At 38.9% G+C, this 17,730-nt stretch overlaps 2 protein-coding genes across 4 annotated transcripts; both read right to left on the reverse strand.

Moving 5' to 3' along the window:
- Positions 1-5,093: 5,093 nt before the first annotated feature.
- spi2 (Spi-2 proto-oncogene) lies at positions 5,094-7,190 on the reverse strand. Of its 2 annotated transcripts, none has more exons than XM_083547323.1 (5): positions 6,711-7,190; positions 6,529-6,622; positions 6,285-6,352; positions 6,027-6,195; positions 5,094-5,727 (listed from the first exon to the last, which is right to left on the reverse strand). In XM_083547323.1, exons 1-5 carry the CDS (start codon positions 6,711-6,713, stop codon positions 5,411-5,413), a joined length of 651 nt encoding a protein of 216 aa, XP_083403449.1. In that variant the 5' UTR covers positions 6,714-7,190; the 3' UTR covers positions 5,094-5,410. The 2 variants fall into 2 exon arrangements, with proteins under 2 accessions (XP_083403449.1, XP_083403448.1); XM_083547322.1 differs by having other exon boundaries at positions 5,094-5,799.
- A 1,134-nt stretch (positions 7,191-8,324) lies between these two features.
- Positions 8,325-10,359, reverse strand: spic (Spi-C transcription factor (Spi-1/PU.1 related); the record flags this gene model as incomplete). Of its 2 annotated transcripts, XM_083546654.1 has the most annotated exons (5): positions 8,325-9,127; positions 9,601-9,691; positions 9,791-9,912; positions 9,994-10,081; positions 10,225-10,359. In XM_083546654.1, 5 exons carry the CDS (start codon positions 10,225-10,227, stop codon positions 8,649-8,651), a joined length of 783 nt encoding a protein of 260 aa, XP_083402780.1. In that variant the 3' UTR covers positions 8,325-8,648. The 2 variants fall into 2 exon arrangements, with proteins under 2 accessions (XP_083402780.1, XP_083402779.1); XM_083546653.1 differs by lacking the exon at positions 10,225-10,359 and having other exon boundaries at positions 8,497-9,127; positions 9,994-10,087.
- Positions 10,360-17,730: the final 7,371 nt, after the last annotated feature.

Below are 17,730 nucleotides of genomic sequence, written 5' to 3' on the forward strand. Positions count from 1 at the left end.
GCTATGAGGTCAGCGGCCTCCAGCTCAGAAATAATGGAACGAGCTGTCATAGCGCTACATGTTGGGACACATGAGCATGTCCAACACGTAGACAAAAAATAGAAACACACACACACACACACACACACACACACACACACATAATGAAAAAAATAAATGATCAACAGAAAGATGTTTATTTTTAGGGCTCCCTTTCTCCTTCCTTTCTACCCATGCTCGCTCGATTTTCTGACTGAACAGTGAGGTGTGGAGAGATTTTCGAGCCATGCTGAAATCCTTATGATTTCAAAACGATTATCCAAAAGAAAAAGATTTGAATTACAATATCATACAGATTTACAGCACACACACACACACTTTGCATGTACGGACAATTATGAGCCGTCAATAAGCACATTTTTGGACACAGGCAGAACATTAGAGAACCTAAAAAAACCAAGATGGAGGCAGGGAAAACACAAGAGAAATGAAAGGAATCAACATGGACACAGAGAGAACACTATAGAACTTATAGAAGTCCATATAGACAAGTGGAGAACAAAAAATAAACTAAATGTACAAACATTGACACAAGGAGAACACTAGAGAACCTAAAGGAACCAATGTGGACACAGGCAAAACAATAGAGAACATGAAGTAACCATCACAGACACAGGAAGCTCACCAGAGAAGCTGAGGGACCCAAAATGGAAACAGGGAGAACATCAGAGAATCTAAAGGAACAAACATAGATAAGTGGAGAACACCAGAAAACCTGGAGGAACCTAAGAAAACAACAAGGACACAGGGAGAGCACTAGAGAACCTAAAGCAACTATCATGGACACAGGCAGCACACTAAAAGAAGCAAATAAACCAACATGGACAAGTGGAGAACACCAAAGAAACCAAAGGAACCAACACAGAGACAGAAAGAACAACAGAGAACCTAAAGGAACCAATGTGGACAAGGGTTGAACATGGGAAGTTCCTCAAGGAGTGTGCTGAATGCATCGAGGCTATCCTAAATAATAATAATAATAATAATAATAATAATAATAATAATAATAATAAAACATTGCAGGAGGATATCTATTCCTAGAAACTGTAATTTGAAGCTAAAAATACGAATGATCATCCACTCGAAACATTCTTGAAACTCTAATCCAGCTGTGCTGAGATATAAACGAGCCTGTGGATTAGGTGTAAGTGTATCTAAGCTGTATGTGGTGATCAGGATGAAGCTGTGTGCTGAGTGTCAAGTCATTAAAAACTTCACATATCTGAAGCAAGACTCTGTCATCCGAGCGAAATGTAAACCAGGGTAAAAGTAAATAGGTCTGGAGTGATACTCAACTTTTATTATCTCGTGAAGGAACAAATTGAATTCTAGAGAAGCTGAAGAGGGCAAAGAAGATCTAACTGACATGTGATGGATGCAACGTTGTGTGTGTTTCATTTGGATTCGTTTCTTCGATTATATGACACATAGGACACTTGTGGGAATCTTTGACCTTTAAACCTTTCATTAAGTCTCTATTTGCTGTTAGAATAACCTCCACTCTTCTGGGAAATTGTTCCACTAGATTTTTGTAGGTGAGAAGGTGAGGAGGCCTGCAGTTCAGTCAGCGTTCACATTTATGATGTTCAGTAGGGTTGGAGCTCTATAGCAGGAGATCTTCCACATCTTCCAACTCATGGTAAGCATATGAAAAATAGAATAGCCTTTATTTGTCACATATACATAACAGCACAATTAAATTTGTTCTTCGCATATCCCAGCTTGCTCAGAAGCTGGGGTCAGAGCGCAGGGTCAGCCATGATACAGCACCCCTGGAGCACAGTGAGTCAGGGGCCTTGCTCAAGGGCCCAAGAGTGGCAGCTTGGCGATACCGGGGCTTGAACTCCCGACCTTTAGATCAGTAACCCATTTAGCGCCTTTAGCACTGGAGCTACCACTCCCCATATCTTCAAGGAGCTGCTGGAACAGGCATATTCAGGACACAGGGAGAACAACAGAGAACCAATATAGACAAGGGTAGAACATGGGAAGCTCCACACAAAGTGTGCTGAGCTCAGGATAGAAGGGACCCATCTAAAGCACCCAGGGATCTGGCTTTATGAACAGCGGCATTGTCATGCTGGACGTCCTACAAAATTGTGTGTCTCCACGTTTGGAGGTTTGCCTCCAAAAGTCTGGAGAAGAACCTGGAACAATCAGGAAAAGTCCTAATACTTTTCTCCATATCGTGTATATCACATATTGATACAGATATTTCCCATAATCTGTAGGTAATCTGTATATTTTACACAAATTATACACTAAATCTTCTCAAATTAAGTATAATTACAAAAAAAAAAAAGGGTGGAACTCATTACATGCTTGGGCCTCAAAGGTCCTAGTCCCAGATCCTCCTGTATTTAAAGCTGTTGAAGGTATCTGTACTTATTTATAACACAATTTCAGCTATAAACAGTTCTGCCAGGAAATCTCAGCAGATTTGGGAACTAGTGTCTAATGCAGCAACATCGCCACCTGCTGAGAGCAAAGAACAGCTTCTTTTCTTCCCTAAAGGGATTTTACATTTTAATATAAATTTCATCATAAATGAGTCCTTATAAGCTGGTCCATAATAAATGATCCAGAGGTGATAAAGGAAAAAAAAAATCACTCAGATGGTCTAAAGAAGGAACCTTAAGAGTTTGAGTTACTTAAGGATCCAAGTACTATGATTTATTATAGCTATAATGTTCCTATTATAATTTTTTACCACAAGACTCTTTGCTTAATCAAATGTGAAAAGACTTTTATGTTATAAATCCTGTAAATGAGGTCACGTGTGTTGTGGAGATTTCGAGTCTGGAGTTTCTTCATCATTTATTCCTCTCTAAATGTTTGCTGTTGAACTGATGCTGAACTGTATGTTGGTGATCAGCAGATACACCAAGCGCCAATCAAAACAAGTTCAACACAGAGCGACCCTGATTGGCTGCGTGTTCGACCAGTTACGCTCTGTAGTTGAGTAAGAAAAGATATTTGACTTTGAAACGTGGTGGTTAAAGTAAAAATCTCCCCAAATTGAAATACTTCAGTAAAGTACAGATACATGAAAAAAGCTACTTAAGTACAGTAACGAATTACATTAACTTTGTTTATCATTCACAACTTCCTGATAGGTCTCATGTGTGAAGTGTTTGAAATATGTTTATACCATCTGTTTAATTGGTGTACAGATTTCTAAGGTGAAACACATTTCTTTGACAGTAAGCAAAAAGAACTGTAGTTGAGTATTTTGATGAAGGCAACCTACAGTATGAGTTCTTACCTGCCTCTTTTTCCTAGGCATAACGTAGTACAAAGGTACTTTGGTAAATTCAAGCAAAATAATTTTTTTTAACAACAAATGCACCGATTTTTTGAAAGCAGGCTTCAATTTGTTGTATAAAATGTACGAGAAGTAAACAAAAGAAGTGATTGAGGTGAAAAAGATTTATGAGGAGGAAGGAGGACGTTCTCTCCTCCTCTGTTTGAACGCTAAATATAACATGATGTTTTGTCAGGCAGTAAATCATCTGGCTAATATGATCTCATTACGCTAGTTTCCGGACGCAACAGCATGGCTTAGAATTTCTCCTGTGCACTATTGACTGTGGAACTGTGGAACCGGCTCTCCTGCTTCGCACGATCGCAAATTAAGGCAAGGGACTCGAACGTGGTGTCATGGGCTCACGGGATCTTATCAAATAACACTCTGGTCAGGAATTTTTGTTGTGTGTTTGCTGGGCCCCTGAGTAAATTGTGGGTAAAATGTAGTATCTCAGTGGTTAAGGAATTGGACTTTGGATCGGAAGGTGACAGGTTCAAATCCCAAAGCTGCCACTGTTGGGGCTTTAAACAAGGCCCTTAACCCTCCACTGCTCAGTTGTAAGTCGCTCTTGATATGGGCATCGGCCAAATGCCATAAATGTGTTTAATTACAGGAACAGAGACCTCCTTAGATAAGTAGACTTCACCGTGCTGCCTTTGGGGTTACTTACTTTTAATTTAGTTTTAAACAGTAATATATATATAGCAGAAACAAAAAAGCATTTTATTTTATTTCTTTTTTTATAAATTCTGGGCATATATTGCACAATTCAATACACAAAGTGGAGGTGGTAGTTGGCTGGTTGAGGCTCTGAGTTGCCAAGCTGCCACTCTTGTGGATCTTGAGCAAGGCCTTTGACCCTCTGTCCTTCAGGGGCATGATGAAAGAATTTCACTTTGCCGTAATGTACATGTGACGAGTGTAAAGCACTTTTTTTTCCTCCCACATTTACACTTTACACCGTGTAGAATAAAAAGAGAAAAAATCCCAGGATATTTATTTATTGTCATCCTCTGAGAGAGAAAAGTGTGTCTTGCTGATTTTTAATTATTTTTTTATTTTTTTATGCAAAAGTACAGATTTTTTTGAGCTTTAAATCAAATTACATTTTATTTGTCACGTGCACATTCATACAGAGTAGGACGTGTTGTGAAATGCTTTTTTTAACGACTGTCGAACATGTAAATAGAAATAAAATATAAATAATAAAATAAATAAAATATAAAAAAAAGTATAAAAGTAAAATAGAGGTATAACATATAACTAAGTATAAAAATAGGGATACATTTATATATATATATATATATATATATATATAAAGGATGGATATCAGTTGTATATACGATGCATACAAACCTAGTCATATTCCTTCCCATTATCTGAGATCAATCACCGAATGCTGATTTGATTGTGATATAGGTGTGGAAGGATTCTTTTATTTTTAATTTTATACAAATATTTTTTACAAGAAACTATTTTTTTTTTTTTTTATTACATGGTCATGGAAAAAATGTGTTGATATTTAGTTCAAATGATACAAATAGGTTAAAAATATAAAGATCTAATCAATGTAAATTAAATCTTAGAACAATTTAATCAATATTTTGATGTTATTGATCAGTGATTTATTTGTACCACACATTTTATTTTAATTTATTTTCGTCTATTTATGGACCAGTCACCTTCCTGTATCTGTAGTCTATATAAATAACGAGCAGGATCGCTTGAAATGAAACAAATACGACAGTAAAAAGTAGGATCGCTTTATTTTGTATAAAAAAAAATCACTCCAGCTCAAGAAAAACACAAAGACAGAAGTAAAAACGTTGCAGAATTGCTGCAGAACATATACAGTGTTGTGCTTCATGCAGTCAAAAGCTTTAATGGTGATCTTTAACATTGTATTATTAGTTCCTCTTTTTTTTTAGTGTCATGAATTGTTATGGAAAAAACAAAAACAGAATTTCTGCATCGTTACAGCCTCGGACTGAATACTGACTCAGAGACAGACAGGGAATTATAAAAAAAAAAAAGCGTATATAAAAAAAATTAAAAATGAAACGATCAGGCGTTTTTTATTGGCTGCTGACTCCGTAACGTAGTCAGAACCGCTCCACTGAACTGGTAGGTCAGTTTTTTTCTCACTTTAATGATTTCTCCGGAGCGGGTGTAGTTTCTCAGGGCGCGGGACATCTTCTGGTAGGTCATGGGCCTTCGGTTGCCCTTGCGCTGGCCCCAGAGTGCAGCCACGTGCTCTTTATAGGTGGACGAGAAGCGGAAAACCCCGACGGACGCGGGCACCCAGGACAAGCAGTGGGCCATTCCAGGGTCCTCAAGCATCTCGAACAAGAAGTGGAAGAGACGCAGCTTTTTTCCTGGAACTATATAAAGTGATTGGTGGGTTTTTTTTGCGCTCTCACATGGGGTGGAGGGGTGAAAGCAAACCATTTCCCCTAAAAGGCACAATGAATAGAGTTCTTTGTGGAGAACTTATTATGATACAGATCTCTTGCATGCCACATTAAAGTCAGACACGGACACTGATGAGAGATAAGGGAGAATAGGGTTTGTGTTTGGCAGTTATGGGCAGGACAGCGGACTGGCCGCTCCTAAAGCTATTGTTCCCCTCAGGCAATGTTTAGCTGCTCTGATCTGTCAAACCGCAAAAAGCAGAACTCACCTCTGCCTGCAGGTGTAGAGCTGGATTCGTCTTTTTCCCCCGGGCTCGTGTGTTGACCCGAAACTCTCTCCTCTAAAGCAGGAGCGTTTAAAGTTTCCTCCATGGACAAACTCTGGATAACCGTGTTCCTGAGTCCAGCTGAATCGAAACCCATTTCCTTTCCTGTAGCCTTCAGTGTACAAATAATGCAATACAATTAAAAAAGTTTTAAATTTTTTTTCTTTTTTTTGCTTGAACTTTTAGGGGAACATTTCTTACTGGTTGAGACTTTGCTGACAGAATGCCGTAGTTGTCTCCAATGCTTTGCTGGTTCATATGCAAATCAGCTGCAAGTGTAACACAACAATTATGAGTGGTATGCCTTTAAGCTACATTCACACACACACACACACACACACACACACACACACACACACACACACACACACACACACACACACACGCACACACTTTAAAGGTCATGATGATCTTTAGTATTCAATCGGACATTTCTATTACTCACCATTGTCCCACAGGCCTCTAGTCTCCTGTCTGCAATGCTCTTCAAGGAACTCCAAAATGACCTCGAGGTCTGTCTGATAATTTGTGGAGGGATTCTGTGAATCAAGAATACACACATAGCTTTCAGAAATGTTCCAGACGAATATTTGTGACGCTCTAAGTTTAAAACTGGCAGATGCTTACCATGTTGCTCCGCCACCACACCAGGTCTTTACAGACTGTGTTTTTTTAGGCAAATCTTCCTATTCATTAAAATATAAAAGGGGAAAAAAAGTGTCTAACAAAATCTAACATGCAACTCTAACACACACAACGCCAACCAATTACTGGATCGAATGCAGCTGTTATTGCGTTTTCCGATCCATGCCGAGTCTCCCCTCTTAATAAGCTCCATGACGGGGAACGGACTGCCTCCGCAGTCATGATCTACAACCTACATGACAAACGTGGTCTGTCTGAGACCCCAAACCTTCAAACACCTCCGACAAACACGCTCAGCACCCCAACCACCAGAACAGTGGAAGCTGCTGATCTTCGTCTCACACACCTCCCTGACTTTGTAAGCATTATGTAGACCCTTGACCACATCCTCCTCTTTACTGGGCGAGATAAGAAGGGAACAGCCACCACACACCACAGTACACACTGCACAACACACACTACACAACACAACACACTACACGATACACACACTCCTTCTGGAGCATAACAGATAAAGTTTCTTTTTTTTCGATCAATGCATTAAGGCAAGTTGTATGTTTTTCAGCATTATTATATGTTCGAACAGACAGGGAGGAATATTACAAAGAGTTTCTGCAGGTTTCGAGTCAAATGTAAGACTTTTTCAGAGCTTTTTAAAACCAATAAGAATGAAATTTAAGACCTATATCATGACATCAAACACACACACACACACACACACACACACACACACACACACACACACATGCATGTAACACAATAACATGTTGTTTACAACCGGCCTTAATCAAGCCCTAAATTCATTTTTTTTCCAAGCCATGTATCACTAAACCTGCACTTCCTCATGGCTGAAAAAAGAAATACCGCTTTACATATGTGGTACAATACAGGAGAGATTTGCGCTAATAACAGAAAGCTAATCGTCTGTTGCATGTTGATCTCATTTGTAGTCATAATACAACAAATTATATTTGGACTAGCAAAAAAAAGAAAGAACTACACCACCATGGAAACCAACTAACAAACAAAAACATTCAAGTGCTGCAGGAGCATTTCAAATGCGCTTAGAGGTGGTGTTAGATGGACATCAGAAAATTAAGGCCTGTTTAAAATGATTTTATACCAGTACCAGTTAAGAACAGTTGATTCAAGGCCTAAAATTGAGATTTTTTTATTTTAGATTTTTTTTTTTTTTTTTTTTTAGACCCCACGGAAGCCCTGTACTATATGTTTATTTATCTATTTATCTTATTAGAGATAGATAGATAGATAGATAGATAGATAGATAGATAGATAGATAGATAGATAGATAGATAGATAGATAGATAGATAGATAGATAGATAGATAGATAGATAGAATTTTAGACTTTATTGATCCTGGAAGGACACTTTATTGATTGAAGGAAACTGCAGCATTGAAATTAAGTTATTAAGCCATATATCAGTCTTGCTTCCTTTTTTCTTTTCACTTGCTCTTCTCTTTTGTGTGTTTTTGGGTATATTTTTTTATTTTTTAAGAAGTGAAGAAAGTAGACGTGAGCGCTAATCGTGCCGCTTTATAAAACATCATCCACATGAAGCAGATCTTTTGCAGGCTGGGAATTTGATACAGTTTTATTTAAGTTCATGTTTATCTTTGTTCTCATCTACTTCATATTTACTTCATTTTATAGCTCAGTAAAATACAATGCGATATGTGAATACGATGCAATATGAAATACAATGCAAAATGTAAGTTTACGGTTTACAGACATAACCAAGCACAAAATAGTAAACACTTATTTTCCAGTTTTAGACATTAGCAGGACCTGTTTAAGTTCTGTACGTATATTCGGCATTGCAGGGCGATTTCTCATGCTCGAGTCAGGTTCATTGCACAATCAGGTGCATGCTGTTAGGAAAAGTCTTTCAGGTTTGTCTTCACTGAGTTGTGTTGTGTGTTTTCAGGCCCTCTGTTGACGTCAGTGACGAAGTGAAGTCGTACTCTGCAGGGTAAGGGCACTGTGCGTACCAGTTGTGCCAGTCGGATCCAGATGAGCAGTAGTAGCCCTGTTCAGGAGGGATCTGGTGAGAGATAAGCTCTTGTGATGATGGACCAGATGCTGTCATGGTCTCCAGTCTCTGCAGGATCAGCGGGTTGAACTGGTAGGTGAGTTTGCGGCGCACTTTGACAATCTCACCCGTGCGGCTGTAGTTGCGTAGCGCCCGGGCCATTTTCTGGTAGGTCATTGCTTTGCGGTTGCCCTTGCGCTGGCCCCAGCACTCTGCAAGCTTCTCTTTGTTTTTAGAAATAAAGTGGAATGTCCCGGTGCCATGGTCCGTCCACTGAATGGAGTCAACCATGCTGGCATCGTGCAGTGCTTCGTGAAGGTATTCGTACAGACGCAGCTTCTTTCGGCCTGAGCGGTGGAAACAAAGGTGCAGGACAAGGTAAGAAAAAGGTAATGGTCACGTTTTTAATACTTAAAACATTATGCTTTTCTACAGAGTTCTCACTCAGTTAATCCTTTAAACACCATAGAAACTTCCTCAGAACTTTGAGCTTAAATGTAGCTTTATAGAGTTAAGGCATTGGACTTGCTCCGAAGGTTGTGAGTTCAAATCTCACACCAAGTGGGTCCCTGAGCAAGGCCTTTAACCCCATACATGCTCAGTTGGATAAATGAGATAAATTGTAAGTTGGTATGGATAAGTGCGTCTACAAAATGCCGTAAATATAAACAGACGGAGTGGAGAGTTGTGTTTGAGAACAGCTCTGAAGGAAGCTGGATCTCCAGGACAGAAGGCTCGCTGACCATCAGCGTAAAGATCAGAATAAACAAATTTCCTACAGGAATCAAACAGGAGAAAATAGAACACCAAAGAGACTCACCTTTCCGCAGCCGTTCAGGTATTATTGGGTAGAGCACCGAAGGCTCGGCTGTTCCCCATGGAGACGCCTCTGGTACCAAATGAGACCACGACTTATAAGAAAACAGAAACAGAAGGAGGTCGATTATTATCACCTCTAAAAAAAAGAACCAATTAGAAGTAGTACAGCACATCTTGTATTCAGAAATTACCGGAGCTTCACCCCAATCGTACGAAGCAGACGATCCTGCAGAGTGAGGTGCGTAGCGGTAACAAGACAGTGAGTACTGAACCGCCGAATCATGACTTCGGATATTCTCAGTGTATTTACTGTCTGAAGGAAAACAGATGACTGTTAGTCAAAAGAAAGAAACAGCTCATCCTGTCTTTCACCTGCAATGTAAACAGCGATTACCTGTATCATAGTAAAATATTTCTGAGTGTCGCTGCATCACATCAATGGCATCCTGGAAATCCTGATTAATATCATTATTCTGAGATCCCTGCATGAGAAAATAAAACAAACAAAAATAAATAATTAAAAACCCTTCTTTTCTTTTTCTTATGGAACATTTTAGAGAATCGCACAGTATTAGTGCGACGCTCTGGATTCATTTCACATACAGTAAATTGATCTAAAACTCACCATTTCACCAATTTGCTGTGTTTAAAGTGTCTAATCCAGGCGTCCAATCCAGCAAGCGATGTTTTAACTCTCCGGGCCTTTTATTAGACTATTATTATACATTAGACAGGTAAATGTGAGGGGTTTCCTCTTCTGACAATGATTTTTATAGTCTTCCCCTAGCTAGCGGGGGGTTATGTTCTCAGGTAGATTTAAATGCGACGACGTCAAACTTCATATGGTGCAACCCATTCCAGAGTACTTCTCTTTTTGGAAATAAAGAGCAGGAGCTTTACGACAATTACGTTATCTCCTGATCTCCATCAGGAAAAAAAAAACAAAAAAAAACAGCACCTCGAAACCATTACTTTGTTCAGGAATCATATTTGCATTTCTGGTTTGGATGCTTGAGAGCATGTGCGCGTTCGTGTTCCTGTTCCTGTTCGTGTACGTGTTTACCACCGTTGCTTTAAATCACAGACGGCTTTCCTTAAATGCTTCGAATGATTTAATATATTGATTTGCATACATGTGTAGGTGTGTAATATAAGAGTAAGCTGGCATGGAGGCTCACGAACGAACCGAGCGTATAGCGTATAGTGTGATACAAAAGCGTTTTGCTGAACGTAAAGGCATTTTTGCACGCATGGGGTATTCCAGATTAAAAATACATTGTGTGTATGTGTGGTGTGTATGCATTTATTAGGCCATTGTTATTGTTTCAATGTTTACTATGTATTCATGCAATCTAAATTTCACTGTAATCACATTTAATGTATTATTTTACTATATATATTGTTATATTGTTATATTGTTATATGAATACATTGGTCAATTTCTGTCCCACTAACAAACAGGTTTTTTGTTTTTTTTTACAACCAAAAAATGAGTTTTAAATATCAACCGGCCTGGCTGGGAAGTTCCCCTTTCACCAAGCGTAGAAGAATAGATGAGCCGAGATAAACTAGGGTGGTGGGAGATTACAGAAGCACGCCGAGATTATTGCTATTCACCGCTGACAGGAACTGACAAAGGACAGCAATCAGTTAAACACTACATTCTGTGCAAATGTAAATTATTAGAAACGGTGTGTATGCTGCGCCACGCTAACAGCGATTTGAATAAACAAGGTGATAATATTGTTATCACAAAACCACACGGTGTATCTGAGTCTTGATAAAAAACTAAACTATAAAATATAAAGTATCTACAATTTTGCAATCTGGATCAATCCGTCCACATTCAGTAGAAATGATTAGATTCATAGAAAAAGTGTGTGCATTAATAAAGATTTAATATCGACCCTCACTTGAAAGTTATAAATGTCTGTACACATTTTATGCATCAGCACTGTAATGCATCAAATCCTGGTAAAGGTGAAAAAGTGCAAAAAAATATTCACACCGACCATCAGAATGAGGGGAATTTGCGATGTCATGGTCGTTGCCAAAGGGGCTGGTTTGGGCTTTTCAACAAACGTCTGCTTCTGGGATTTTTACAATCTACCATGCTTATATAGAGATGTGCAATAAAGTAAAAAAAAATCCAGTCAGCAGCAGTTTTGTGAATGAACAACATCCTTTTTAATGAAAGATTTGTGCATTGGGGTGGTTAGGGCATTGGATTTTAAAGGTCATGTGTTCAAGTCCCAGCCACACCAAGCTGCAACTTCTAAATCCTTGAGCAAGGCCCATAGCTGCTCAGTTGAGATAAATAAGTCACTCTGGATATATCTGGAGATTAGTGAAGAATGGCCAGACTTGATCGAGCTGACAGAAAGACTACAGTAAGCAGAAAAGCATATCATAATTCACACCACATCAAACTTCCAGGCAGACGGCTACAACCGCAGAAAACCATGCCGTCTGGTTCCACTTCAGAAAGCTGAAGCTCCAGTGGACCCAGACTTACCAACCCTGGACAAACTGGAAAATGTTGCTTGGTTTGATGAATCTGGATTTCTGCTAAGATAATTTGGCACCGGCAGCATGAATCCACGGATTCAACCCGCATCCCATGCTGGCGTAAAGGTGTAGAGAACATTTTCTTGGCACACTTTTTTCATACCAATCAATCATCACTTGATCATGCGCCATTCTCCAGAGCCATACTTCCTGCATTTTAAAAGCACTAGTCATTGTACAAAGCAAAAGTCTTGCAAATGATCAAAACAAGCAAAGTCAAAACATGATAATGAGTTCATTGTGAGGATGAGTTTGCTTTTCCAGGCACTCATATGAATCTATCTTTGGAATGTGGTTGAGCAAGAAATTCACAATTTATATTTATTTGATTTATTAATATTGCACTAAGCAACAATGTCAGCATGGAGCTGAATCTGAACTTTAGTCAGTATTAGTCTAGTATTCTGCTCAGTACGTGCTCAGTGTTTGTGCGTGTGTACAAAGGTATGTGTGTGCGAACACGTGTGTAATGCAGGGAGGGTGTGTGTCTGCCATAGTATTTACAGTCTACACCAACATGCAGTATTTTATCTCCTCGAACAAAAGAACCGCTTTCCTTCCCCTTCTTTGCGAGCCCTATTCAAAAGGCTTATTAACACCAGGGCCCATGTAGGAAGGCGTGTGTAACCGCAACACACCTCCCCGGGCTCAACTTCTTTATTTACTGGCACTTAGTGAAAATACAACACACTCACATTTCGTCCCACAGGTCTCATTACACTGCACAAGGGAGTGTTATTGACTGCTACACACAAAGCACTTTTACTCAGATAAACACAAATGGTCACTCAAAACCAAGTTTTTTCAATAAACTCCTTGTTTTTTATCAACGTATCTCCTTTGTGGCGATTTGTTGCCATGTTATATTCAAATCCTTTTTTATTTCCTGTTTTTTTTTTTTTTTTTTTTATTCTAAGTTGACCTTCACTCATAACAAACAAAAGATTACATCCGGGACCGTTTTATCAGCTTGTACCAAGTTTGTTCCAGAAAAATCTTTTCAGCAAATAAAAAGCGGACTTGTGGAGTGTATATCCTACAACAGGGGTCACCAACCTTTTTGAAACTGAGAGCTCCTTCTTGGGTATCGATTAATGTGAAGGGCTTCCAGTTTGGGCTACCACTTCTGAAATAAAAAATTTGCTCAATTTACCTTAAATTATATGTAACTATTAAAAATTAATGATCTTTATCTATGTGAAGACACTGATCATGGTAATGATTTCTCACAATAATTATCAACAATGATTTAACAAGGTAGGAAACAGATAAATATCAATATGCAAAACTTTATTTATATAACTATATAAACTTATATAACTATATATAACTTTATACCATAGCAAGTGTGATTTAAAAAAAAATAGCAACATGGTGAGCTATTTTTAGAAAAGGCCTGTGGGTGACTCATGTGGTCCTTGTGGGCGACCTGGTCCATGTTGGTGACCCCTGTCCTACAATCCGAGTTCCTTTTGGTGCTAGCACCAACATTCGAATCAGACAAATCCTTAACAGGAAAATTGATTTCTAATGGCAATAAATGTAATGTGTAAATGTAATGTCCACCTGCCTACAACGACTGTGTGGTAAAATGCCCTAAATGTAAATAAACATTAAGAGTGTGCATAGAAATTAACAATATGTTAAGAAATGGACAGTCTATGGGTTCCTCGAGGTCTAGGACAGTCAATAAAAAAATAATCATTGAGCCAAGGAGATCACATGGCTAGACATCTGGCATTTCCAAATTGGCATGGATTTTAAGGTGTTCTCGATGAGCTACTAGAGCACAAAAGGTGAAAAAGTTATTGCTAGCTCTAAAAAAAAGAAATCCGAACACACAGAGAACCACAGCTTGGAGCTGTGTAGCTGTAGAGCGGTCCGAAAGACCATGCTGAACACAACATGAAGCTCCTACAATTGGCATATGAGCACCAGAACTGGACCACAGAGCAAAGGAAGAACGTGGCCTAAATATAATATAGCATTGACTCATTGTCTCATGTAACTTGTTTTTTTTTTTTAATGAATGAATGAGGCTGAATTCGGAGCAAGAAAGACTGTTTACATAGGGTTTGTGATTAGTGCCCTCTTCAGGACAGTTTGAGAAAAACAAGAAAGCTCTTTATGCCTGGCAGGGAAGGGGCGTGGCTCTTAAGGGTTAGAGGGCATGGTTTTTTAGAGGTTTCAGTATTTGGAAGGGGAAATTCTGATCGCTCTCAAACTAGGATTATTCTATTAATAATTAAACATTAAACAGCCATTTTAACTCCATCAGTTATCCACAACACTCGTAACTGATAACCCGGGTCAACAAATACTTTTGTTTTGTTTAATGTTTTATGGACTGCAACATCCCTGTAACATACCGTCCCATTTTGTGTTTTTCAGACATGACCGGACACGTACAGTACATCAGGTGACACTGAAAACTCTGGAAAATAAAGCATTTGTAAATAACAAAAACATACACAGCAAATACATGTACACCAAATATATATTTCTTACTTTATATTTATAGGAAATTTGATGCTGATATTAAATGCTTCAATAAAAAATTTAGCACATAGGCCACACCCCCACCATCTTACGCTTGCAAAATAACAATTAAATCAAAATTAAATCTAGAATCAATTTAGCCTCCTATTTACAAGAAAGTTCGATTGTGTGGAGATGGTAAAGCAGGATGTGGATAGGATTAGTAAGGAGAAAGTGAGAGCAGCAATTAAGAGGACAGAGAGTAGAAAGTCGGTTGGACCAGATGAAGCGTGGAGATGTTTAGGAGAGATGCAGTGGAGTTTTTAACAAGATTGTTTAACAGGATTTTGGATGGTGAGAAGATGCCTGAGGAATGGAAAAGGAGTTACCGGTACCGATCTTTAAGAATAAGGGAGATGTGCAGACCTGCAGGAACTACAGGGGAATTAAGTTCATCAGTCACACCATGAAGTTCCCTGGACTATGATGTTTGTGGATGATATTGTGATTTGTGGTGAGAGTAGGAAGCAGGTGGAGAAGAGCCTGGAGAGGTGGAGATACACGCTGGAGAGAAGGGGAATGAAAGTCAGTAGGAGTAAGACAGAGTACATGTGTGTGAATGAGAGAGAGGGCAGTGGAGGGGTGCAGTTACAGGGAGAAGAGGTGGAGAAGGTGGAGGAGTTCAGGTACCTGGGGTCAACAGTGCAAAGTAATGAAGAGTGTGTTAGAGAAGTGAAGAAAAGTGTGCAGGCAGGGTGGAGTGGGTGGAGAAGAGTGATAGCAGGAGTGATTTGTGATAGAAGAGTATGTGTGAGAGTGAATAAAAAAGTTTATAGGACTGTGGTGAGACCTGAGATGTTGTATGGTTTAGAGACAGTGGCATTGAGTAAAAGACAGGAGGTGGCGCTGGACGTAGCAGAGCTGAAGATGTTAAGGTTTTCGTTGGGTACATTTCTTTCCCTCCGTCAGCCATTGTGGGCGTAAAAAAGTCTAACTCAGATGTATTAATGTGCAGAGCTACAGACTTGTTTTGCCAGTCGAATTCGTTTTATTTGCATAGCGCTTTTAACGATGCACATTGTCTCTAATGAAGGCGAGTGTAAGATAGCAGATCAACCAATGTTCAACTAGCTCTCTCAAACAGGTCGAAGGTGAATCTCACAAAACTTCAATTGCCGACAGACAGCAAAACACAGAATTACAATTGTGTACATTTGTGCTGTTGTACAGAAGAAATCCAGCCTTGTGCATTTTCAATCATGGAAATCCAAACCGTAGTTTATATCATTCTGACAACATGACTAAATATTTTGTTTGTAAACAATGACAAAAGGACTTCTGATATCAACAAGATGTTCATTGATACAATTACTTACTTTTGAGAAAAGGAACGATGATTCAAGAAATACTGTAATACTGTAAATAAATTGTAATAAACCCTGGGGCTGTTTGAGGACGTTTGGAACATGTCACATGAAGCCTGTGGTGGTCAGTAGACCCCTTGTGGGCTGTTGCATAATTACAGTCGGGGTATTAACTACAAACGGAGCTAAAAGTTAGTGCTACTAATGAGACGTGTGTAATGAGTGATGTGCTGATCCCCTTGAGCCACACCATGACACACATTTTTCAGTTTTGTGGAGAACAGGTTTTTTTTTTGGAGAACGTCTGACATTCAGCCCAGCTATGTCCAAAGCAGCTTACCTTCTGCACTATCCAAGAACAAATCTATCTAAACCGAGTGTGAGATTATTAACCCGATACTCTATGCACTAGCTTTATTTTAGCTGGCAAACCTGTTCCAGCATGACAGTGTCCCTGTGCACAAAGCCAGCTCCATGAAGATAAGCTTTGCATGGGTTAGAGTGGAAGATCTCCTGGTATAGATCTCTAAATCTGAATATAAATTGGACATGGTATAAGGAAGAACCCGTGCAAGGAACCAGGCTTCAAACAGAAACATCTGCCCCTTTCCTGATTTTGTTATTGCATTTTTGTCTCACTTCACTGATTCAGATTGACAAAGAAATTGTACTAAACTATGACACAAATGTAACCTGAGTAAATAGAAAATGCAGTTTTTTAAAATCATGATTTCATGTATTAGGGGAAAAACTATGTTCAAATTTGCCTGACCTTATGTGAAAAAGTACCACCTAAACCTTATATCTAGTCTAATCAATCAAACTTTTATGATTAACTCACAATGAGATGGATGAAAATGACATGGATGAGCTGTGGCCCCACTCTACTTTGCAGGTTTGTTTTAATTCAGCCACATCGGAGGGTTTTCTGATGCCACACAAATTTAAGTCCAGACTTTCGCTAGACCACTCCAAAACCTTCATTTAGTGAACTTGCTGGTGTGTTTCGAATCATTTTCCTGCTGCATGACCCAAGTGCACTTGAGCTTGAGGTCATGAACTGATAGCCAGACATTCTCCTCAGGATTTTCAGGTAGATTTCAGAATTCGAGGTCCTGAAGCTGTAAAGCATCCCCAGACTATCACACTGCCCCCACCATGTTTGACTGTTTTTTTTTGTTTTGTTTTGTTTGTTTTTTATGAAATGCTTTCAGTTTTATTTTATACTTTTTGTCTCATGGGTCCACAGAACATTTGCCCAAAAGTCTTAGGGATATATGATGGGGTTTTTTTTTTTTGGGCAAATGTGAGACGAGCCTGATGGCCTTGTAACCCTCGCCAGACTGATGAATTGCAATTACTTTGGTTCTCATCAGAAACTTTTTCTTGACTTTCTTAGATTGTGGCATGATGTGTTGTTTTTTGAGATCTTTAAGCTTGCTATTATTGATCAGACAGCGTCTAAGGTTAGGTGAGTTCTTGATTCAGCAGGTCTGGCAGTAATCAGGTTTCGGTGTGACAAGTGAAGTTTATTTCAGCTTTCCAAAGATTTGGTTAATCAGTTTATTCATGATTTCGCAAGGGGGGAATTACATTTTCACATAGGGCCAGGCAGGTTTGAACAGCATTTTCCCTCTTAATAAATAAAATCATCAATTGAAAAAATGATTTTTATTAACTTTGAATTTTCTTGACCATCTGAATATTTTAAGTGTAAGATA

This window comes from Silurus aristotelis (genome assembly GCF_946808225.1).
Source record: "Silurus aristotelis genome assembly, chromosome: 7".
Lineage (NCBI taxonomy): Eukaryota > Metazoa > Chordata > Actinopteri > Siluriformes > Siluridae > Silurus > Silurus aristotelis.